We start from the raw sequence: 25,623 nt of genomic DNA, 5'->3' as shown, positions 1-25,623 counted from the left end.
GGGCTCTTTAAAAATCTTTTCTTTTTTTTTTTTTTTTAATTTTTTTTCAACGTTTTTATTTATTTGGGGGACAGAGAGAGACAGAGCATGAACGTGGGAGGGGCAGAGAGAGAGGGAGACACAGAATCGGAAACAGGCTCCAGGCTCTGAGCCATCAGCCCAGAGCCTGACGCGGGGCTCGAACTCCCGGACTTCGAGATCGTGACCTGGCTGAAGTCGGACGCTTAACCGACTGCGCCACCCAGGCGCCCCTTTAAAAATCTTTTCAACAGAAGCAGATTTCCATAGAACTAATGGCACTCGTGCAACCACTGTGAATGCTGGGGATAGCATGGCATGATAAAATTTTTTTTCTTTTTTTTTTTAAGTTTATTTTGAGAGAGAGAGCGAGCGAGAGAGCGAGAGCGAGAGAGAGCATGTGAACCAGGGAGGGGTAAACAGAGAGGAAGAGAGAATCCCAAACATACTCCGTGCTGTCAGCACACAGCCTGACACAGGGCTCGATCTCATGACCACAAGAACACGACCTGAGCCGAAATCAAGAGTCAGATGCTTAACCAACTGGGCCACCCAGGCACCCCAACAGATTTTTCTACTTGGGAAAAGGCTGCGGCTCTACAGAAGCAGTTTTGATAAATGGTAAACCACCCAAAAAGAATTCAGAAGGGGTAAATCTCCAAGGCTAAAGTAATTTGTTGTGAATTGTTTTTTTTTTAATTTTAATAATTATTTGTTTTCAACTCTGATTGTCTGCTTTCTAAAAGATGGCCCGTGAAATTACATAACCTTCAAGTCCTCTACAAAATACCTATATACATATTTAACCCTGCTGCACAGATTAGCATTTAGGAAGAAGTTCCTTTTTTGTGTCATTTATGGAAAGTTGACAAGGAAACAGGATTCCATTTTCATTCTAGGAAGAAGATGGGTTCTGAATTACCACTATTCCTGGTTTTAGCAAGAAAACAAGCAAGTTAAGGTCAGAAAATATTTTCACTTCTGGCTCTGTCTAAATATAGTCGGTCACTTTAATTTTTTTTTTTTAATGTTTATTTCTGAGAGAGAGAGAAAGAGAGAGAGAGCAAGCAAGGAAGGGGCAGAGAAAGAGAGAGGGGAGACACAGAATCTAAAGCAGGCTCCAGGTTCTGAGCTGTCAGCACAGAACCCAATGCGGGGCTCGAACCCACAACCTCGACATCATGATGTAAGCCGAAATCAGATGCCCAACAGGCTGAACCACCCAGATGCCCCTTGGCCACTTTAAGTTAAAAACCCTCTAGCAGGGGGCACCTGGGTGGCTCAGTCTGTTAAGCATCCAACTTCGGCTCAGGTCGTGATCTCCCAGTTTGTGAGTTCGAGCCCCACGGTGAGCTCTGTGCGGACAGGTCAGAGCCTGGAGCCCGCTTCTGATTCTGTGTCTCTCTCTGTCCCTCCCCCGCTCACACTCTGTCTCTCTGTCTCAAAAATAAACAAACATTAAGAAACCTCTAGCAGGAATGGCCCTTGTTCACAGTTTTCTCCCGTTAATTGATCCATTTATGGCAGAACCAACACTGTTGGTCAATTCTCCAAGGGAACAAGACGGGTCAGATCTATTCTTACTGTTGTGGACAGGAGTGGAAACCCGGGTCCCTCAAATCCTACAATTAAGTGTTATGCACCAAATCATGCCTTTGTTTACATTCTCGTAAGCATCGCTGGGGAAGAGATTTTCTGGAAATAACCATAAAATATAGCCTTAGGCTATCACTGCCCAAAAGAAAAGCATGAAAAAATATTTTTTTTTTTTAAATTGTTTTTTTTTTTCAACGTTTATTTATTTTTGGGACAGAGAGAGACAGAGCATGAACGGGGGAGGGGCAGAGAGAGAGGGAGACACAGAATCTGAAGCAGGCTCCAGGCTCTGAGCCATCAGCCCAGAGTCCGACGCGGGGCTCGAACTCACGGACCGCGAGATCGTGACCTGGCTGAAGTCGGACGCTTAACCGACTGCGCCACCCAGGCGCCCCAAAAATATTTTTTAATAATTTGCCCTAAAGACTGTCCGTATTTACAGTGCCAGGCAAGTAAAAGGGAGAAGAGAAAAAAACCAGTGTACCAAGCTCCCTTGGAGACCCTAGTAAGTCAATGAATGACAGTTCATCCTAAAAGCAGGGCCTCAGGTGGTGGCCTTTGCAGCCCTAGGCCCCCTGCCTGTCTTTTCGTAGGTGACAAGGCCTTTTCAGGCCTTTTGAAGGGCAAGGTATATTAATTGCCACTTTTCTTGCAGGGAGGTATTGGAGATTTGCTCGAGCCCCAAGGCCATGATCAGAAGCCTAGGTCAGCTCAGGGAGACAATGGAATGATCTTCTGCTAAGGCATGTCCTTGATCCTTCTCTGCCTTCTGCTGATCACATCCATCAGCCAGCGTCAGATAGGAAGCCTGCCGGAGCCAGGCTCTCCCTTGGTGGTGTATTTCAGTGATCCCACATTGCTACTAAATATTCCTCAAGTGCACTCTGCTTTCACAGCCCGGTTATCTAGTACACTTTCCTTGCTGGGTTTTCGTTCTATTCTTTGCTCAGAAGACACTGTCCTAACGGACAAGGCTTTGGACGTGCTCAGCACAGTGAAGGCACAGCAGTTAAGAGTTCACGCTTGAGAATCTGCTGATCTGCGTTTGAACCTTGAGAACAATAGTACCCGCCTCATGAAAGACCACACTGCACAAAAGGCACAGATCCAGGACCCAGAGGAAAAGCTTGCGAAGTGTTGGCTGTTATTATTCTACTCACTCTGGCTCTCATCCCTTGTCAACAAACCTAACCCCTACCCTGCCTCCGTCCCCAGATCTTATCCACCCTTGGATCTCAAATGGCTGCACCACCAGAACGGAGGGCAGCTCTCACTCCTTGCAAAACTCACACGATAACCACCACGCTGCTCTGTCTTGACCTTCCTTTGATCCTGCTATAGACCCGCTTCTTGTCGTCCCCCCCAACCCCGCCACCAGTGGTGGGTCGTTTCTCAGTTTGTTCATCTTCCCTGAAGCACCGAGCACAGTTGGCTTGGCCACAGAAGGCTCCCAACCTGCTGTGGCTTGACTCGATTCAAAAGTTGCCATGGGAAGGACAAAGCCCGGGCCTTTGGAATTTGAGTTGGGGCCATTCCAATTATTTTGGTAGAGATGATTTGAAACTTTCACACCGGGTCATGCAAATCCTCCCTTCTGTGAGACTGTATATATTTCTAACGTTATACTGTGCCTGTGGTGTTATATAAAGATCAGTATTCCCACCAACTTCAAAAGCAGCTCGCTGCTTGAAGTAGCTCCATGGGGGTATTGAGCAAGAAGAGAAACAGGTTCCACATGTTAGGAGAGTCTCATTTAACCAAGGCCATGGCCAGTCTCCTCTCATGGGGCTTTCCCCTACATTTGTCTTATTTATGTTGCATAGAAGACACAATTCACTGCATGCCAAATCATCATTTCATATATCTTCTAGAGTGGTTGTGAAATTATCCCTTTGTTTACGATTGAATGAAAGGAGACACAGGAAGTTTCTTCTTCAACCTGTGGCCCTTCCACAGAGAAGGGTGCTCGGTCAAGGTACTTGATTCTGACCCTAATGACCCTAAACCATGGTCCTTGCTACCTCGCGGGGGCTGACTCGAACTAGGTGACAATGTGGTGAAAGATTCGCTTTCTAGTAACCACCCCGGTGGGACCTGGTAGTCTCAAGAGCTAGAAAACACGGGCAAAGAGAAGGGTGCATCCTGAAACATACACAACTAGAAAAATCTGTGCGAGAGGAGGCTACTCTCCAGAGTGAGAGAAACTGACTCTTAAAGCAACCACGACTCTGGGGTTTCCAACAAGAATTCACAGGAACGCCAGTGAACACCAGACGAGTAGTTGAGAGAAGGCAAAAAAAAAAGTTCCAGATAAAAATATCTAAGAAACATGCAACGTGACTTCACTCCGACACCTAAGTATAGAGAAATACTTCCCTTTGGAACCAACTGATCGCTTTTGTTGTCGAAATCAGGCAACCCCAGGCGGGATGTTCTATATTCTTCCCAGGCCTGTTTTCCTTGTTTTCCACGGATTCCTTGCAGGTGTCGTCCACCCTCCAGTCCCTGCTTCCGCCCAGAGCCCGAAGAGGCAGCTTACCATCTGTGACAGGGACTTCTTCTTCCTGGCCATTCAGGGCTCCCTCCTGGGGGCTGAAATCTTCTTCCTCAGCTAAGCCATTGGCAGGAGACAGCTGACCATTCTTCTGGAGGAGCTACACGGGAAACAAAACCATGTAAACTTCAATGACGATGAAGATTTAAGTCTTTTATTACGCTGCATGATCCCGCTACCTTACAAAAGGTCCCGGGCACAGATACGGCGTTTTATCAGGGCAAATGTGTGCACCACTCCTTCATCCATTCACTCACCTAAATGCCATCCCTGACATACAGCCCAGTCCTATCGAATATACAACGAGTAAGTCAGGTGTGGCCCCAGCCCCCTTGAGCTTACAAACTTCCATCAAAAGCAGACTTCAAGAAAAAAAATGTTTTCTTTAAAGCAACGTTTTTCCTTGTGTTTAGATGCAGGTTATACATTTGACCAGGATATACCTAAGTGACAATATGACCTTCCCAGGCGAAAGGGCAGACATGTAAATAAACAATTATGGAAACTGTCATGGTGGAGAAACACAAGTCACAATAAACAGAGGAGCCCCGACCTATGGGGTGTTGGGAGAAAAGGGAGTACGGATAAAGCTGAGACTGAAGTTCCCACGTGATGGGCGTATGAGAAAAGAAAGGTGCAGGGGAGGCAGAGAAGGGAGGCAAATTAGGAACCCCATGGTTTGAAGACCAGTGTACTCAGAGACAAGAGAACAAAGAAGAGATGCGTCACACATGCTTTTCCGAGTCAGTTTTTTCTTTAAAATGTTACTAAAATGGACATTGGTCCTCTAACCCGGAGAATACCCTATGCAAATGATGTTTTCAGTTGCAAAAATAGTAGACATATAGATATACCGTTATTTTGTTTTAATGTTTATTTATTTCTGAGACAGAGACAGAGCATGAACAGAGCATGAGCAGAGAGAGAGGGAGAGAGGGAGACAAAGAATCCGAAGCAGGCTCCAGGCTCCAAGCTGTCAGCACAGAGCCCGACACGGGGCTCGAATTCACGGACCGGGAGATCATGACCTGAGCTGAAGTCGGATGCTTAACCGACTGAGCTACCCAGGCGCCCCTATATTATTATTATTATTTTTTTAAACCTGAGAATATAGGTAAAAAGTGTTAAGGCTATTACAAAAATAGCTCAATAACCATTTAGGAACCTCAGGATGTCAACAATGCTTTACAATCCGCACACATTTCCCAGTATATGAAAACCAATGCAGGCAGGTGCTGTTATTTCCATTTTAGAGCAGAGGACACTGGAACCCAGTGGGATCACAGAGGGTGGGGGGTGGCTGGCCACAGATCCCACAGCTCAGACGGAAGCACCACAGCCCGAAGGCCAGCACTCCCCACCAAGAACTTCCAGGGTTTTTTCCACAGCGCTACAGATTGCTGAAGGACCTGTTGCGGTGCGTAACGATAAAATGGCACTAAGAGGGGCGCCTGGGTGGCTCAGTCGGTTGAGCGTCCGACTTCGGCTCAGGTCACGATCTCACGGTCCGCGAGTTCGAGCCCCGCGTCGGGCTCTGTGCTGATGGCTCGGAGCCTGGAGCCTGCTTCGGATTCTGTGTCTCCCTCTCTCTCTGCCCCTCCCCTGCTCATGCTCTGTCTCTCCCTGTCTCAAAAATAAATAAAAACGTTAAGAAAAAAATTAAAAAAAAAAAAATGGCACTAAGAGCATTCCGCAGTCTCCAGACCCGCCCAGCCCAAAGAAATCTCCGGGCCCACCACTCCCCTTGGCATCAGTCCGTGCTGCTTACAGGCTAGCAGAGCACATTGGCCAAACCACGGACTTTGATCGCAGCCTTGAAGGGACAGCAGGTTCAAGACACGTCAATCGGGAAGTCTTGAACTGAGCTAAATTGATTTCACCTGGCTGTTGCCGGCTCCCAGCAAAGCTGCCCTTCGGCGGCACGGGCTGCCTCCTGAAATAATACCACTGCACTTTTTAATACTTACTCCCCAGATGGAAGAGTCGGCTTCAAAATGCCCACGCTGAGTCTACTTATGAGAATGCTCAGATTACATTTCCACTTAAAGTCTGCTCTTACCAAACTATGAAAGATAGGAGTCTGAAATGAAACCTAAAGACAAAAGTGGGGGTGGGGGGTGGGGGGTGGGGAGGGAGGTCTCCACAATGCCCATTAGCAAAAAGGTCAGCGTTTTAAGAGTATCTGGACTAAATATCACTGGTTGTGTGAACACGTCCAAGTCAGATTTGATTGGCAACGTGAAGAAGAGGCAGGAGGAAAGCAGGGAACGTGTATTATTGCGAGCTCCGCAGAAATCCCGTGGATCTTCAATCTAAAAAATGCTTGATGTGCATGCACCATGATGTGCAAACTAAATGGGGAACATGAGAAAGCAGTGTGTTGTCTGAAGTTTATTTATTTTGAGAGACAGAGACAGCATGAGTAGGGGAGGGGCAGAGAGAGAGAGAGAGAGAGGAATAGAGAGAGAGAATCCCAAGCAGGCTCAGTGCTGCCAGCGCAGGGCCCCAGGCAGGGCTTGAGCTCACGAAACCACAAGACTGTGCGTGACCTGAGCCAAAACCAAGAGTCGGCCGCTCAACGGACTGAGCCACCCAGGCGCCCCAAGAAAGCAGTTTTAATGCCTCAATTTTTCAATGCAATAAACGTTGGGCAACTGTGCCCCTTGTTTAGGAACCAACAGTTTGAAGTTTTACCGTTTAGAATCCTACAGAATTTCTATAATTCCTGGAAGAGTTCTCGTAATTCTTTACGAATTGTCAAACTCATGCTATCTTTACCCAGAGCCAAACTGAGTGTTTTTAAATGCAAAACATCTACAGGACACAGGCACAAACCTTCCTCTCCTCGTAAATGTTACATACATATAATGAAGTACATCAAATAACATCAGATGAGTCTTAAAATCTGACATTACTTGCTAGCCCTCCTTACACCCAAAGTATGTGATGATTACGGATTAGTTATTTCCAGTGACCACAGGACCCTGTCCCTATTTGCAAAAAGCACTTGATGGATTAACGTTGGTACCAGACAATATATGACAGGGATATTATTGAAACTGAGTTTTGAGCCAATTTTGTTACAAGCATAGCTTGAGTCTCAAAGCGAGTGGGCCACCCAAGCTTTGACCCCCACGGGTGATACCCCCCAAGTGAACATTCACAGCCCAGGAGACACCAACACTCCACACAAAAATGGGACTTCATTCCTAGCCATATTCGGATATTTCCACCATTCTGTGTTTTGCTTGGAGATGCTGTTTACATAATCTTGTAGAAGGAAAAACTCACTTTTGTCTGTGACAAAAATAGTGTTTTTGTTTTCCTTTTTTTCCCAACCCCAACCATTTACACAGTTGATACTATTGTTAAAGGTTCAGGTGCTTCTGAGAGTTACCAATAAATTAAGGTCACCTCAAATTGTAAGAAACCTAACCCACTGTTCCTTAACATTTAAGTCCTTTCTGTCTTTTCTTATGTGTATATGTATCTATAAGCATTTTTTTAAAAAGGGAGAATACATGTTTTATGCCTGATTATTTCATACACAGTGGATGCATTTCGTTGTCAATTAGCACCTATCTGAGGTGAACTCAGCCATTCTCTTTTGCCTGTAATTCAAATGCCCACAGAAGACAAGGATTGATTTATCAGTTACACTGAAGGAGGCAGTCGCACAACTTAGTGACACGGGAGGTGAATGTCGGAGCCAGATGTAGTGTTACGGGTCACTACTTCAGGGAGGAAAGCAGCGTCGGGACTCAAGTTTCCAGAAAAGAAAAAGCGGAAATTTCTACTCCATTCTTTCATTCTGAAGCTTCCTCACTGAGCTTTCTCCAACCCTTCTGTACTTACTTCTACACTTGTACAAACACAGAGGTAGACACTAGACTTAAAAGACATGCTCTCCGCATTTGAACATAGTGAGCACCAGAAAACCTCTATTCCCACTGGATCTGTGCTTCAAAAAGCGTAAACGCCTCTTTCGAGCAAATCAAAACCCTAAATGTTTTCAAGCTTATATCCTTTGAGTGGGTCAGCCAGAGTTTATTCCCGTGAAGCATTCCCACATTACGACTAAACAAGCTTTAAAAAACACCTCAGTGCCTCCAGCAGCAGTATTTTCCTCTCGTTCCTATAAGATTTTGGAATCTCCAAAATGGCAGCCGGGACACTGCAGAAAGAAACTACCAGACTTCGTTCCTCTTCCTCCTCCACAGGACTGCCCACGACTTGCTCTGAGCCCCTTTGCAGAGTAAGCAGTGGGAGTCTCAAGCTCTTTTCTCTCTTTTTTAAGGTTTTATTTTTAAGCAGTCTCTACGCCCGACACGGGGCTCAAACCCACAACCCTGAGGTCAAGGATCACACACTCCACTGATGGAGCCAGCCAGGGGCCCCAGGAGAATTAAGCTCTTTAATGAATGAGTTAAACAATGAACAAAACAGATGGGCTCTCGACAGCTCTCGGGATGTTGGGGGTAGAGGCGACGAGCCTGCTGAAGCAACTTCTTTCACCACAGAAGTGACCCTCGTTGTCTATGTTCTCATCGGATGATCAGCTGACCTTCACAGGTGACACTGTCCCCCACAGTCCTGCCCTACTTGCAGTAAATGAGGTTCCAACCAGTGCAATTCTGGCAAAGCCCCAGAAACGGAATGTTAGGTGGATGTGAGCAGGAGCAACCAGAAGCGAGTCAGTATGACAGGGACACACGCACGAACGATCTGGGGGAAAAAAAGATGATCTGGGGGGATTTTAAATCCCTGACAAAACTTGTAAGGAAAACTCTTCAATGTCTTTTTCTCCATTCTAATATAGAGCATTTTGAAGGAAACCTTTAAAACTGTCAAATATGGGGCGCCTGGGTGGCTCAGTCAGTTGAGCGTCCGACTTTGGCTCAGGTCATGATCTCACGGTTCGTGGGTTCGAGCCCCGCGTCGGGCTCTGTGCTGACAGCTCGGAGCCTGGAGCCTGCTTCGGATTCTGTGTCTCCCTCTCTCTCTTCCCCTCCCCCACTCGTGCTCTGTGTCTCCCTCAAAAATAAATAAACATTTAAATAAATAAATAAATAAATAAATAAATAAATAAAAATAAAATTGTCAAATAGAAGAAAATAGAGATGAGACTATCATTCCGTAAACAATGTCTTTGGGAAGCCATTTGGAAATAGCCAGAAACAATTGGAATGTGCATACCCACCCACCACACTATCCTAGCAGACATGGCTTTCCCTCCTTACGCAGGTATAGGGACCATGACACACAGCACACAACCCACATAACAGCATCGAAGGGAACGTGGTCAACCTAGACACCCCGACATAGGTAGATGTCTCCAGTTTAAGTGGGAAAAGCAAGTTATAGAGAATGTTTGATTCCTTTATGTGTTTAAAATAAGACAAAAATAGGGGCGCCTGGGTGGCGCAGTTGGTTAAGCGTCCGACTTCAGCCAGGTCACGATCTTGCGGTCCGTGAGTTCGAGCCCCGCATCAGGCTCTGGGCTGATGGCTCAGAGCCTGGAGCCTGCTTCCGATTCTGTGTCTCCCTCTCTCTCTGCCCCTCCCCCATTCATGCTCTGTCTCTCTCTGTCCCAAAAATAAATAAACGTTGAAAAAAAAAAAATTTAAAAAAAAAAAAAAAAGAGAAAAAAAAAAATAAGACAAAAATAGGGGCGCCTGGGTGGCTCAGTCGGTTAAGCGTCCGACTTCGCTCAGGTCATGATCTCACAGTTCGTGAGTTGGAGCCCTGCGTCGGGCTCTGGGCTGACAGCTCAGAGTCTGGAGCCTGCTTCGGATTCTGTGTCTCCCTCTCTCTCTGCCCCTCCCCGGCTCGTGCTCTGTCTCTCTCTGTCTCTCCAACACAAATAAACATTTAAAAAAAAAATTTTTAATAGAAAAAAAAATAAGACAAAAATAACCCACTTATAGGGAGGGAGAAAGAGAAGGATGGGGGTGGGAGGGCTCCCTCGGATGTTTGTATAAGCATTAAAAAAAAAAATGTAACAACATTATACAAAATCTTTAACAAATGCTGCCTCTGGAATTTTAGTTACTCTGCCCTTTGCAAGGGTGTTGGGGAAGAGACACAGTTTTGTTTTGCTTTGTTTGAGGCATAACTAATATATATTATATGAAGGCATGGCTTCCTTTTTATTTATTTTATCATTGCAAAGGTGAAAATGCTTTGAAACTTAAAATCCAGATTCTGAGGCTATCACGTGCTAATAACCTGGCTTTCCAGGGTTCACAAACCTTTTCAGATCCTCTGAGCAATGGACCAAACTGATCCCATGGACCTTTCACCCGTCTGTTCACATGATCTCCAAATGTGATTACCATTTAAATAACCCCCTCGGCCACACCATTAACCAAAAATATTGACGAAGACACAGCCAAGACTATCACAGCTCTACACCAGGCTACCCGAGGCTCCCGATATATTAGTACATGTATTATGGACCCATATCACCAATGTCGTTTATATACATTTGCTAATTTAACCGTCCACCTTAAGGAAACTCTTACCATCACCCCCACTTTATGGCCAGCAGAAGGGAAGAGGTACTGCACCCAAGGGGCTGAGCCAAGATGTGGGGAAGCCGGGACTCACCCCAGGTGACCTGAGCTGCACACACGGCCTAACGCGAGCATGTTCTGCCTTGGCACTGAGTTTCTTAAGAGCAGAATTTCTGATTGAAGGAAAAAACCCCAGTCAATCCATTTCACAAAAGTGACACAGGCTGCAAGAATACAAATCATTGTCGGGGCACCTGGGTGGCTCTGTTGGCTGAGCGACCGACTTCGGCTCAGGTCACGATCTCACAGTTCGTAGGTTCCAGGCCTGCATCAGGCTGGCTGCTGTCAGTGCAGAACCTGCTTCAGATCTTCTGTGCCCCTCTCTCTCTCTGCCCCTCCCCTGCTCACACACTCTCTCTCAAAACTGAATAAACATTTATTTAAAAAAAAAAAAAGTCATCGTGACAATACCAGCCAGCCTGGGTTATGTTTAAGCTAAAAGTTTCCTTCTAATTTAGAGGTCAATTACAGAACACCAACAGAATTATGGGTTTTGAAAGGTTTGCTTTTCTTTTAAAAAGTAGCCATTTTTATTTCAAACTAATCTAAGTAGAAAGCTATGTAAACCCAACTCTAAACATGATATAAACTGTTAGGCCACAGAGTAAGGCACAGAAGAGGAGACACTTTACTTAATTAAATTAAATAGATCTAATTCCTACAGTTAAGGTCACTGCAAAAAACACTAAGAGGACAAAAGTCAAAAGATTACAAAAATTAACTTAAGAAATAATTCTAAATATCCAAAATTTAGGGCATGGTTATAGTGCATCTCGCAGGCATTAAAAATACTACCTACAAAGTGTGTGTAATAGTATGGGGATGTACTTTATGTTGTGATATTCAATTTAAAGAGCGAACATAAGGGGCGCCTGGGTGGCGCAGTCGGTTAAGCGTCCGACTTCAGCCAGGTCACGATCTTGTGGTCCGTGAGTTCGAGCCCCGCGTCGGGCTGACGGCTCGGAGCCTGGAGCCTGTTTCCGATTCTGTGTCTCCCTCTCTCTCTGCCCCTCCCCCGTTCATGCTCTGTCTCTCTCTGTCCCAAAAATAAATTAAAAAAAAAAAAAAGTTAAAAAAAAAAAAAGAGCGAACATAACAGTTATACATATAAAATGATTACAAATACATACAAGAACATACTGGAAAACAGCAACATTACCATACCGTTCATACTGCAATATATCAAAATATCACTGAGGAAGGAACCATGAATATTTGATACCCTCTATTTTTCTACTTTTCTTTTCTTTTTTTAAATATTTATTTATTTTTGAGACAGAGAGACAGGACCTGAGTGGGGGAGGGGCAGAGAGAGAGGGAGACACAGAATCGGAAAGCCAAAGCAGACTCCAGGCTCTGAGCCATCAGCACAGAGCCCGATGCGGGGCTCGAACCCACAAGCCGTGAGATGACCTGAGCCGAAGCTGGACGCTCAACCAACCGAGCCACCCAGGCACCCCTATTTTTCTACTTTTCTATGTTCCGATGTTTCTATGTTCTATGTTTCTATGTTATGTTCTTTATCTAAGTAACATGATGATTTTTACAACTGGGGGGTGGGAGAGCTTTTCCTTCGCTGGATATTCTGTCTCGGTTTGTTTATTTTTAGAATGGGCAAGAGGCCACTAAGAAAATTTTGCTTTACAGGGAAGCATTGTAATTCTAATTTCTTACCAGTCACATGAATTTCATGAGAAAACAGAACTGCTTTAAGACAGAAATGCAACAGTGAAATCCTATTTCAGGCATTTGGTCATGCAAACTAATCCATATTCCCTCAAGTGTAGAGAACACAGTGGGCTCAGAAGCAGAGTGGAGAACTGGGTACTGGTACTCTCTGGGGCAAGATTGAGTACCTCATTTTGGCATTTTAGAACTGTCCCCTCATTGTCTCAGGCTGAAACGGGGCGGGGTTCCTTCCAGGCCAGCAAATGGGAGGTGGCTAGGAGAGCGGGGTCTGATCTGTGGCTTTGGGCCACACGTTTTAGCCTCTCCTACCTCCCTTTCTCTGTAAAAATGGGATAAGAATTCATTTGTATCTACCTCACAGAGTATCTGGGGCATCCCTGACACGTTCTTACTAAGGCCACTACTAATCTAAGCTGCAGCTGCTTTTATTATGCCTTTTGCTGTCATAAGTGTGATCTAATGGGGCTCCTGGGTCTCTCAGTCGGGCAGGCGTCCGACTCTTGATGTTGGCTCAGGTCATGATCTCAAGGTCCGTGGGTTCGAGCCCCGCGTCGGGCTCTGTGCTGACAGTTCAGAGCCTGGAGCCTGCTTCGAATTCTGTGTCTCCCTCTATCTCTGCCAACCCCCGCCCCTTGTGCTGTCTGTCTGTCTCTCTCTCTCTCTCTCTCTCTCTCTCTCTCTCTCTCTCTCTCTCAGAAATGAATAAACATTAAAACATTTTTTCAAAAAAGAAAGTTTCAAGAGTTCTTTCTGGATTGTCCACACTCTGCACTCAACACAACATTTAGCATAAAGGCTTGTAAGCCTTCTAGTTGTCTAATGGTCTGGGTAGGAAGAGAGGGGCAAGGCAGTTGACACAAAGGTCTAAGCAGAGGAGAGACACCCGAGTTGTTTTTTGTTTTGTTTTGTTTTGTTTTTTTAACCACAGGAAGTATGGAGGAAACAGCAAACGGCACAGTATGGCTCCTGTTAGCTATGGAACTTGACCTCCGGGCTCATTCTCCAAACTATATACATGGGGACAAAGACCATCTTGGTTTTCAGATCGTCTTGAGTTTCAAGTGAAGCAATATTTGGGAAAGCTCTCCTCAATTGAAAAGGTGTCGGAAGCCGCTGTGTCTCAGTCCACTTGCCCAAATCCACCCGTGATCTACTCCAGTATTTTTCTATTGTGCTAGAGCCAACTTTTAAGAAATTCTCCTCGGGGCGCCTGGGTGGCTCAGTCGGTTAAGCGTCCGACTTCAGCTCAGGTCATGATCTCACGGTCCGTGGGTTCAAGCCCCGCGTCGGGCTCTGTGCTGACAGCTCAGAGCCTGGAGCCTGTTTCGGATTCTGTGTCTCCCTCTCTCTGTGACCCTCCCCCATTCATGCTGTCTCTCTCTCTGTCTCAAAAATAAATAAACGTTAAAAAAAAAATTAGATACAGCCATGTGTCTACAGAAAATGCATCTCACGATACCCGATCTTGCACACAAAACAGGGTTATAGCTCAAGACACAGGGCACCCCTCTAGTAAGCAGGCCAGAGCTTTGGAATAAACTTGGTCAAGAGGAAACGCTGACTCAAGACATGTAAGCTCTTTTGCCCGGGGTGGTTCCTGGTGGGTCTGACCCTCAGGTAGCAAAACACAATTATCCTGCTGTGAGCAGGAGACCGTACAGGACCCTCCCCACCACCACACGTATACATGGCTGCATGGGGATTAATGAGCCCATCTGTCAACGCCGCTTAAAAAGTTGACCATCTTGGGGCGCTTGGCTGGCTCAGTTGTTACAGCATGCAACCCTTGATCTCAAGGTCATGAGTTCAAGCCTCAATTTGGAGGCAGAGCTTACATAAAGGTAAAAAAAAAAAAAAAATTGACCATCTTTATGGCTGAAGACTTATTTCACACAAGTCAACAGCCATAGCTCCAAACATTATATTCACTCTAGAACCAAACTGTCCAAACAGCAATGGACCTGAATATAGTGAAACCATTTCATCCCTCCCTTTTAGTAAACACAAGCACAAAGAGAATTTCAGAAATTGTTTTAAAATTTCTAGAAATTGGAGGGCCTGGGTGGCTCACTTAAGCACCTGAATTTGGGGGCGCCTGGGTGGCGCAGTCGGTTAAGCGTCCGACTTCAGCCAGGTCACGATCTCGCGGTCCGTGAGTTCGAGCCCCGCGTCAGGCTCTGGGCTGATGGCTCAGAGCCTGGAGCCTGCTTCCGATTCTGTGTCTCCCTCTCTCTCTGCCCCTCCCCCGTTCATGCTCTGTCTGTCTCTGTCCCAAAAATAAATAAACGTTGAAAAAAAAAAAAAATTTAAGCATCTGAATTTGGCTCAGGTCATGATCTCACAGTTCATGGGTTCAAGCCCTGCATCAGGCTCTGTGCTGGCAGCTCAGAGCCTGGAGCCTGCTTCGAATTCTGTGTCTCCTTCTCTCTCTGCCCCTCCCCTGCTCACCGCGCGCGTGCGTGTGTGTGTGTGTGTGTGTGTGTGTGTGCCTCAAAAATAAGCCTTAGGGGTGGCATGGGTGGTTCAGTCAGTTAAGTGTCTGACTTCGGCTCAGGTCATGATCTCGTGGTTCGTGAGTTCGAGCCCCGCGTCGGGCTCTGTGCCAACAGTTCAGTTTTAAATAAACTAGAAAAAAATTTTAAACAAAAATTTAAATTTCTAGAAATAAGCTGAAAGCTAAATATAGAAACTGATGACTCCATCCGTAATCCATGTTTATAAAAAATTTTCACAAGCTACAGCCCTGGTTTTTGAAAGCTAACTGGATTGAATTCTTGAATCCCTCTACGCCTTCCCCTACAGCCATCCTCCCAACAAGTTAGCCTTAAGAGGCTGTCTCCACCCCAAGGACACTCCACTTCCGAGTTGCAGAAAGAAAACGTACGAGAACGAGAGTGGTAAAAAGGTTTTTCTTTTTAAGATTCCCAAAAAGCTCAATTCTGTAAAGTCTGACAAAGTCTTCAGCTATTATGTTTATAATGACAGGTCTGCAGACACCAGATCTTGTATTTGTTTTAAGAGAAGCAAATATAGGGGCACCTGGGTGGCGCAGTCGGTTAAGCGTCCGACTTCAGCCAGGTCACGATCTCGAGGTCCGGGAGTTCGAGTCCCGCATCGGGCTCTGGGCTGACGGCTCGGAGCCTGGAGCCTGCTTCCGATTCTGTGTCTCCCTCTCTCTCTGCCCCTCCCCCGTTCATGCTCTGTCTCTCTCTGTCCCAAAAATAAATAAAAAAACGTTGGAAAAAAAAAATTTTTTTTTTTTAAATAAAAAAAAAAAAGAGAAGCAAATATAACGTAAAAACTACAATCTGACAAAACTAAGATTGGTAACATGTTGGTCACAGCTGACGCTGGTGGATGGGTACGGGGGTTTGTTGTATTATTCTGTATTCCATGAATCTAGAAAAGATGCATGGCGATTCACAAAACGATACAAAAAACAAAAACAACAAAAAAGGAGGCCCTTAAACTAGGAAGCCTTTAAAGAGAGAAAAGAAGTGCTTCTAATGTTTCAGAGTATTGTATAAACACTGCACCAAAAGCTCTTCATACCACATGAAATCGAGAACAGTATATACTCGGGGGCAAGAGTGATTCTAGTGACCGCTAAAAACGAGATGTCCTTATCTGAGAAATGACCTTAGGAGACCTCTGGCTGATCTTGATTTTCCTCCTGAAAAATGCCCTGCTGTAGGTGAGGCGGCAATTCCACGTCTTAAAATACTAATGCCCTGGGGGGCACCTGGGAGGCTCAGTCAGGTGAGCCACCGACTTCGCTCAGGTCATGATCTCAGGTTCGTGAGTTCGAGCCCCGCGTCAGGCTCTGGGCTGACCGCTCAGAGCCTGGAGCCTGCTTCAGAGTCTGTGTCTCCCTCTCTCTCTGCCCCTCCCGCATCGGGCTGTGTCTCTCTCTCTCTCTCAAAAATAAATAAACATTAAAAAACATTTTTTAATACCTTAAAGTTGTAAGATGCCCTGAAACACCCGATCTCGAAATAAAACCTCTGCTTGCTTTTAATTCCGCGCTATTTCTTCCCACTCCTGTCTTCAGCAAAACAAAACCAACAAACAAAAGTATCTCCTTACTGGTTGGTGACACTGAACATGACTGAGTTAATCTGAAGTACCCAGAAAAGGGGGTGGGCATGTCGGTACCATCCGCTAGAGTCAATGGGGCTCCCTACCCACCAGCCTCACGGAAAGAAAACACACCGTCCAACTGCTCAGGCTTTTGAAATATCAATACTCAGTACACCAGGCGTTATCAAATGCCATTGTACCAGGCATTATCTCAGAAGTATGCTGGGCTCAAATGATCTTGGGAAAACTCTCTGTAGTGTGCATTCTGAACCACTAGGGAGGAAATCATTGCAAGTTTTTCTAAGATTGTATTTTTAAGTAACCTCTGCACCCAACATGGGGCTCGAACTTACAACCCCAAGATCAAGAGTCGCTCGCCCTACCAACTGAGCCAGCCAGGTGCCCCACTGTAACGTTTTCTAAAATGACCTGCCCACCTCGTAGACCGCAATTATTAACAGCCCGCGTTAAGTAAAGACACCAGAGTAAATGCCATATGCTTTAACACACAACATTTCAGTCGGATATTCCCCTCCTTTAAAAAGGAGTTACAGTTGTTTTAAAACGTACTAAAGATCTTCGGTTCTCTGGGAAAGTATGTGAAAGAAAACAGAGCTCTAAATCTGGTAGAGGTAGGAGATCAACCGTGCTGATTTCAGACAAAGGGAATTTATAAGATCTCTGCTGGACATGAGGGAATGAAAAGTACCACCTACCAATTAATTACAGCAATTCGCTGTGTGAAGATGGTCCACCAGGATTCCAGTACGTGAAGGGCTTACTTGGCAGCTCCCACAGCATTTAGGTCTGTGTCGTAATTAGAACAGAGATGCTCGATAAAACCACAGAAACATGTGAATCCTAGGTCAAGGATTCTGGCACGCTGATAGCCCCAGCATCCTCCTGTGTGCTGGAATCACAGGACAGGAGGTATTGCTGGTGGCCTCTACCGAACACGTGTCCCCTCTGGGTAGTGATCCTAACACTCCTGGCTAAGAACCACTACTCAGCCTCATTGAATCAGAAAAGGGGGGAGCTTAAACTGTCCCCCCCCCCCCCCCCCCCCCGCCAACTTCCCTAAACCAGGAAACACGGTCCTACTTATATACCTTTGGGTCACGGATAAAACCCATCTAATACAGAAATTCAAAGTGGCGGGACCGGTGTGTCCACTTGGGGGGAACAGACCAGACTAAACAACCCAACAGTTGAAAACTTTGTTGTGTGAAGGACAGGAAACAAGCCGCACTTTCAGGTTAATGACTTTCATCTTAAGCTTCTAAGCAATGCTGAAGGTCCATGTTTAAACCCTAGTAGGCAGCTAACATCTGTTGGTTGGTTGAGTGTGGACCTCAGAGTGGGGTGAGGCTCTCCAGATCTTGTCAAATTGTACATCTCAGGATACGGATCCTTAAAGCACATTTTCTAGTGTTATGCCATATGATGAATGTCTAAGACAGGTTATTTTTCCTCCTCGGAGTTGTTGCACCTGCAAGATGTATGGGGGGAATCAACTGCCTGCCATATTGACTTCACTGTTGTCTGCAGATCCCAAATGCAAATTAAGCAAAATATTAATGTGAAGAGAACAGTGAAGATGAGTACCTTAAAAGCAAAAGACTGGTGCTCTGAAGCATGTGACTATTCTAATGCCTTTTCCTTTTGATCCATGTACCATCAAGTCCAATGTAGTTGCAGAAATCAGGAGCCCAATTCCCACCTAATCCTTACACACCAAACTCGAGTAACTAGTCTCTTGTTAAGACCCTCTCAAAGGTGGGGAAGGGCGCCTGGGTGACTCAGTTAAACGTCTGACTTTGGTTCAGGTCAGGATCTCACAGTTCATGGGTTCGAGCCCTGCGTTGGGCTCTGCACTGACAGCTTGGAGCTTGGAGCCTGCTTCAAATTCTGTGTCTCCTCTCTCTCTGCTCCTCCCCTCTCAAAACTAAACATAAAAAAAAAAAAAAAAAGACTCTCTCAAAGGGATCTGCATTAGGTAGCAAAATACCATTATCGCATCCTTGCTTAGGAATTCAATAATACAAAAAGTTCTAAAATCCACTGTATGTCTTAGAAAGGCTGGATAGTTTCTTAACCTGAGAGGTAAACAGTTTTGACAAAGGAGGAAACCAACATCACCTGAAGTAAAGTTTATAGATTTTAAGGTTCAAAAACCTTTAGGCGCTAGGATTATTTCTTCTAACCAAAAATGTATCCCTAAGCCATGAGCATCAGAAACTTCAGAGAGGGAGTAAGTTATGAAAAATGTGCAGCACCCGAACTTGGCACAATTAACTCCACTATGCAAACCAAAATAGACATCTGGGATTGAGCGAGAGTCCAGTGGTAGAGGGCTATCACCTGTATATACGAAGAAAGAAAGGCAGAAATGGAAAAGTTGGAGAGGGTGTCTTATAAGCTCTTCTCCCATCCTGATGAATTGGTTTAATTGCTTGTTCTAAGCAGCCCACAAATTACCACCTCTTACAGGTCCTACACCATGTGGATGACTACAGCGAGGGGAAATGAGACCTTAAGTTTACTACAAGCTTTGCCCAACCGAAGTATTTAATCAGGAGGATAATTGAGATCAAAGTTAAATAACATACATTATCAGTATGCCTATTTAGTGGTTGTACTGCCTTTGAACCACATTGCTTAAAATAACTGCTGATTAAAAAAAAAAAAAAATCCAGAGAGAGTGCATTTATTGATCACCGAGTGAATGTACTGATCGCTGTGTTGCTACTTCAGTTCTAAGTCTGTGGGCCCTGTGATGTGAAAAAAGGAAACGAACAAGCAGGACTGCTGGTCTTGTTTTCAGGAGAACGAAGGTAATGTGATTTAGCAAAGAACCAACAACTGCTATTCCACAATGTTCTACTCCAAATATTTCTAGCCTCGTCGCGGAGAAAAACGTGCTACAGACGAGAAAAGCAACACAGAGTTTTCCAGAGTGCCGTGCTGTGTTTGCTGAGAAGCGAATCTATAGCCTCCCAGGCTGAATTCTAAACCGCTTTTCGATTGATTAAATGTCTGCCTCACATCTGCTTCTTTCTGAAACCTGCCACGCAGGGGCACAGCCAGAACCTCTCCAGTCTGCAGCTTTTAGGAAAGGCACTCCGCAAGGAAGGAGGAGTGGGGGACGGGAGAGCTATGCTAAGCCCTCCAGACTTCCAGAAATGCCCCCTTCCATGTTAAAAAGAAAACAAAACAAACAAAAAACTAAAGAGAGTTTCCTATACACCATGGCATGGATTATTTAATAAAGTTATTAAACATTTAGCTCTGATAATGGACTTGAAGACGCCATTTTGGAGAATCCATTTAGGGTTTTGTAGCTGGTTAAGAGCAGAAGCAAAATGATAAACTGACATGGATTTCTCGGACGTGTGTGCTCAGCTCTGTGCTCCCCGGAATTCAGATGGCCTGCTGCAGACCAAAATAAAAGTGACGTGAGCGGTCCTGCGGCCAGAGCACAGCCATTGTTTATGTTAAGTCAGGTCGGAGTCAAACAAAGACTGCCGAGGCCCACACATTCATAAAAGGCAGGTGATGGCAGGACCATGCCCTTAACTGGTAAAAATACTACAAAGCTTCTGCAGACCCAGTGGCAGAGGAGGGCACGGGAGACAAAAGGGCGTGCTTTCCAGTGAGGCAGTTGGGGAGGGAATCCCAGCTGGGCCTCCTTTTTAGCCGTGAGACCTCTGAGCACATTTCTCATCCAGAGCCTAGAAAATGGGACGAACGCTTTGCAAAGTTGCCGTGGCCCCACCCCGACCCAATGAAATCAGAACCCCAGGGAATGGTACCCAGCTGTTAGAGGAGTTTCTACAGGTCCTCAGGGGGTTCGCACGGGCAGCCGCCGTCCCCGGAGGCAGATGCTGACCGCAGGAGACTGACCACTGGTGAACGGGGACCCCGGGTTGGGTCATTTGCCACAACGGGGAAACAGCTCTCAAAAGGAAAACAAATCAGAATGCAGGTGAGTTCGTACAGCATTTGATACAAAGGCAGTGAGGCATCCTGACTAAATGCTGGAGGCCCTCGTGCCAGGGATCAGTCGGCTTGGCTGGAGGTTTTCCACCGGGCACACCCCCCAGGATGGAGAAGAGCGGGGGCAGGGGAGAGGTGAGGTTAGGGGAGGGCCGGGGTGGAAGAAAAGAGATGGCAGCAGGCCTTGCTTCATGTCCAGCCGGCCGGCCTAAACTCGGCTCATCATGGTGTCCAGCTGGTGCAGCAGGGTCATGCTGGAAGGATCTCTTACCCAGCACCGTCGTGGGGCGCTCAGCCAAGATGGCACCTTGGCCTCCTCCGTGTCCTGTCGCCCGAATGGCCCTGATCAAGCAACCTGAACTCACTGAGAAGGAACAGAAGGAACACCGTAATACTAGGTCCTCTAAGCATGCAGAGGCACTAAAATATTTTTTTTTCTATATAGAAATAGTGACTATCCTAAGAACAGTTAAAATAAGGAAAGGAAAGCAAAAATAATATAAAAAGGCGGGGGGGGGGGGGCGGCACCTGTGTGACTCAGTTGGTTAAGCGTCTCACTTCGGCTCAGGTCACGATCTCGGGGTTTGTGAGTTCGAGCCCCGCGTCGGGCTCTGTGCGGACAGCTCGGAGCGTGGAGCCTGTTTCAGATTCTGTGTCTCCCTCTTGCTCTGCCCCTCCCCCACTTGTGCTCTGTCTCTCAAAAATAAATAAATGTAAAAAAAAAAATTTATAAGAACAGGGAGGGGGACAAAAACACAAGAGACTCTTAAATATGGAGAAAAAAACAGAGGGTTGCTGGAGGGGTTGAGCGAGGGGGGATGGGCTAAATGGGAGAGGGGCATTAAGGAATCTATTCCTGAAATCCCTGTTGCACTATATGCTAACTAACTTGGATATATGTTAAAAAAATAAATTAAATACAAATTAAAAAAAAAAAAACAAATAATAATAAACGGAAAAAAAAAAAAAGAGCAGAGTTATATTGGTCAATACGTTTCTTCTGTCAACAGTAAGCTTCCAGACAATATTGCTCAGATGCCTCTTCCCCGGCCCTGCCTTCTGGACGAGGAAAAGGACATTAAAACAAAACAAAATAAAAACAAAATTGACACAAACCCCAAACATACTAGTCATCCTCTTACTCAAAGAATAAAGAATCACAGTCCTAGGTTACACAACACACGTCTCAGAAAGGTAAGCATACTTTGGCTTTTGTTCCAAATAATCGGGACACCAGCCTAGTAATAAAACCTGGAGAAGCGAAGTGGCATCTGGGACGCCCCTCCCCCCACAGTGTCTGTATTCAAAGGCCATCATGCTTCCTTTCTCTAGATAAATCTAGACTGGTTTGGACTGCATGAAGAAACTTATTCTAAGAAAGACAACACCTTGATGTAAAAATGGCAGCTCTGGATTCTTATTTTCCTGGTTTTTAGAAAGTTCTCTCGGCCCCTCCCCTGCTCGCTCGCGCTCTCGTGATCTCTCTCTCTCTCTCTCTCTCTCTCTCTGACTGAATAAACTTTAGAGAAAATTGTCAAAGTTCTTTTTTTTTTTTTTTTTTTTAATTTTTTAATGTTTACTTATACTTGGAGAGAGAGAGAGGGAGACACAGAATCCAGAGCAGGCTCCAGGCTTTGAGCTCTCAGCACAGAGCCCGCCAGGGGGTTCGAACTCACAAGCTGTGAGGTCAAGACCTGAGCCCAAGTCAGATGTTTAAGCGACTGAACCACCCAGGCGTCCCTTCACAAAGTTCTTTAATAAGTTCCACCACACATAGACCAACTTTCTTCTCGGGATCTGACTCCACCCAAAGGGGTTTCTAAAAAGGAGACATTGTGAAAAACTTTTGTCATTGACAAAGCCTTGTAAAAACTGCATCAACTACAAGCTGTTTGGGGGCTTTTTTTTTTTTGTCTGTTTGCTTGGCTTTGCTACCAAATGTATTCCCTCAGACTTCTGTTTCTGATACACAGAGCTCAGAAAATTCACCTAGTGTGTAAGCAAGCACTCTAAAAAGCCTTAATTAGAAGTGCTATTTCAAAGGGGCACAGGCACCCCAATGTTTATAGTAGCACTATCGACAATAGCCAAAGTATGGAAAGAGCCCACATGTCCATTGACTGATGAATGGATAAAGATGTGGTACACACACACACACACACACACACCACACACACACAATGGAATATTACTCGGTGATCAAGAAGGAGGAAATCTGGCCATTTGCAACTGCATGGATGGAACTATGAAGCGGAATTAGTCAGAGAAAGACAAATATCATGCGATTTCACTCATATGTGGAATTTAAGATACAAAACAGATGGACATAAGGGAAGGGAAGCAAAAATAATATAAAAACAGGGAGGGGGGCAAAATAGAAGAGACTCTTAAATGAGGGTGCTGGAGGGGTTGTGGGTGCGGGGATGGGTTGATTGGGCAAGGGGCATTAAGGAGGACACTTGTTGGGCTGAGCACTGGGTGTTATATGTAAGTAACGAATTGCTAAATATCACTAAATTCTACTCCTGGAATCATTATTACCCTATATGTTAGCTAACTTGGATATAAATCTTTTAATAAATTAATTAAAAATAAAATAAAATGAAAGTATTGGACATAAAAAAACACAAAAGAAGTGTCCAGTCTGGCTAAGCATCATGGTGCATTTACAGAGAAACGTAAATGTGCATAACCATCTCTAAGCATTCAGGGTGGAAGATATCAGCTTGAATCTCTTAATGTGCATTTGCACTTGCCACTGGTACTTAATTATTACTTAAATATAAGTGATCTCACACAAGTGCATTTTCCAGTAAAAAAGGAGTCCATTAACCTAATTTATAAATCATAAGTTATACCTGTCAAAATAGCTTTTAGAGCTGCTAGCTAATAGAGAACGTCTAGTGATGGTATTAATACCTTAATTTTTAGCTTTATCAGCATGACAGTGGGACAGAGAATAGGCCCCCACATAAATACTCAAGGAGTCTTGTCCCGATTTACGAGACAGAAGCATTAATTTGGGAGGAACTCTGTCTTCAAATATAGAAGTTTTTACTTCGTTATTTATTTTGAGAGAGAGAAAGCAAGCAGGGGCAGGGGAGGGGCAGAGAGAAAGGGAAGAAGAAAGAATCCCAAGCAGACTCCCCACTCTCAGCACAGAGCTTGACGAAGGGCTTGAACTCACGAACCCCGAGATCATGACATGAGCGGAAACCAAGAGTCCAACATTTCACTGACTGAGCCACCCAGGGGCCCCCAGAAGTTTTTAATTCCGGGGTAGGGAGGGTAGGGTGGGGTAGGGACAATGAGACACAAGACAGATGTATCCCAAATCCCACAAAAACATGAATTAAAATTTTCAATCCTCAGTTGTAACTACCAACTTTACAACAGCACGTAATTAATGTTAGCAGCTACTGTTTGAAAAGTCAGTTTAAACAGTGTGCTCATGGTTCTTTAATGAATTTGCACCCGCCTCAGCTGGCTCCGCCAGACCAACGACTGTGGCATCTTGGTCAGGTCAACACTGGCAGCTCTGGTTCTTATTTGTTTTGTTCTAGAAAATATAAGCTCAGAACTCTGAGCTCTGAGCCCTACCATTCTCAACAGACCACATTCAGGAATCTCAGTCAGCAAATGATCTGACTCTAGGATAGACAGAGCAGACTGGTTTGCCTTGTCCACAAGTGCTTTCATAAACAGCTGGCATCTAACAGAGACAGCTGATGGGGGCGCCTGGGTGGTTCCCTCGGTTAAGCATCAGACTTCGGCTCAGGTCATGGTCTCACAGCTTGTGAGTTCGAGCCCCACGCTGGGCTCTATGCTGACAGTTCAGAGCCTGGAGCCTGCTTCGGATTCTGCTCCTTCTCTCTCCGCCCCTCCCCTGCTCACACTCTTTCTGTCTTTCAAAAATGAATAAACGTTAAAAATTTTTTTAAAAACTTTTTTTTCCTTCCTAAACAAGAGATTACTGGAGACGTTACTACAAAAAAAAAAAAAATTAAAAAAAAATAACTTTGTTTTATCATTCTTCTCAAATGTGCATTTTATTCTGCTAAAAAGCAACCTCTCCCTCCTTTCCATAAACTCCCCCTTGAAGATTGCAGTTTGAAAAAGACACACGGAAAATGAAATGGAGTTTTCTCTAATTTGTATGATCCCCTTCCAGGCAAAGAAAAAATAGTTCAATGGCAAACTCAATAAAGTGAATCACTGTCCAGACAGAAAAATATTATTTGCTATCCGTTCACATAATGATGGGGGAGAAAGCTTTGAGACTGAAATATAAATTAGCAAATGTCTTATAAACCTGTCCAGTCACTGCCTATGGGGAGTAGGGGATAAACATTCTGCTTTAATAGTTAAGTTTGTATGATGGAATTAGTCTTACTTGACCCAAAATACACTCCCCACTCTGCTGCCTCATATTACATTCTTCATACTATTTTTTTTAATTTTTTTTTTAATGTTTATTTATTTTTGAGACAGAGAGAGACACAACATGAACAGGGGAGGGGCAGAGAGAGAGGGAGACACAGAATCTGAAACAGGCTCCAGGCTCTGAGTGGTCCGCACAGAGCCCGACGCGGGGCTCGAACTCACGGACCGTGAGATCATGACCTGAGCCGAAGTCAGAGGCTTAACCGACTGAGCCACCCAGGCGCCCCTCACACTATTCTTAAAACAAGTCCATGGAATGAATCTGCAACCTAGACCACTATCTATCCATACTTCTTGCATTTTGTTTTCTTTACTGACCTTCTAAGCTCACTTTCCAAAGCCTCTGTATCAGTCAGCTTAAGCTGCTATAAGAAAATACCACAGACTGGGTGGTTTAAACAACAAATTTATTTCTCACAGTTGTGGACACTGGGAAGTCCAAGATCAAGGTGCCAGGCAATTTGATTTCTGATGAGAGCCTGCTTCTGAGCTTGTAGATGGCCACCCTCTCACTGTGCGCTCACAGGGCAAAGGAAGGAGATAAAGGCACACAGAGATAATGAGTGGGGACACTCTCTGGTGTCTCTTCTTCTAAGGACATAAATCCTTTCAATCAGGACCCACTCCATGACCTCATTTGGCCTTGATTACCTCCTTATCTTATCCTCAAAT

The 25,623-nt window shown here is 45.1% G+C and overlaps 1 protein-coding gene across 1 annotated transcript in view; it reads right to left on the bottom strand.

Annotated features, from left to right (window-relative positions):
• The window catches only part of AKAP12 (A-kinase anchoring protein 12), a 102,960-nt gene that overhangs the window by 41,922 nt on the left and 35,415 nt on the right, over nucleotides 1-25,623 (bottom strand). Inside the window, exon 2 of the mRNA XM_043592613.1 lies at nucleotides 4,154-4,268. Coding sequence (XP_043448548.1) covers nucleotides 4,154-4,268 — 115 coding nt within the window. The remainder of the gene's footprint in view (nucleotides 1-4,153; nucleotides 4,269-25,623) is intronic.

The sequence above is a fragment of the Prionailurus bengalensis genome, chromosome B2 (assembly GCF_016509475.1).
Source record: "Prionailurus bengalensis isolate Pbe53 chromosome B2, Fcat_Pben_1.1_paternal_pri, whole genome shotgun sequence".
NCBI classification, from domain to species: Eukaryota; Metazoa; Chordata; class Mammalia; order Carnivora; family Felidae; genus Prionailurus; species Prionailurus bengalensis.
Note: the sequence above shows the minus strand (reverse complement) of the source record. Positions and strands in the feature narration are given on the sequence as shown.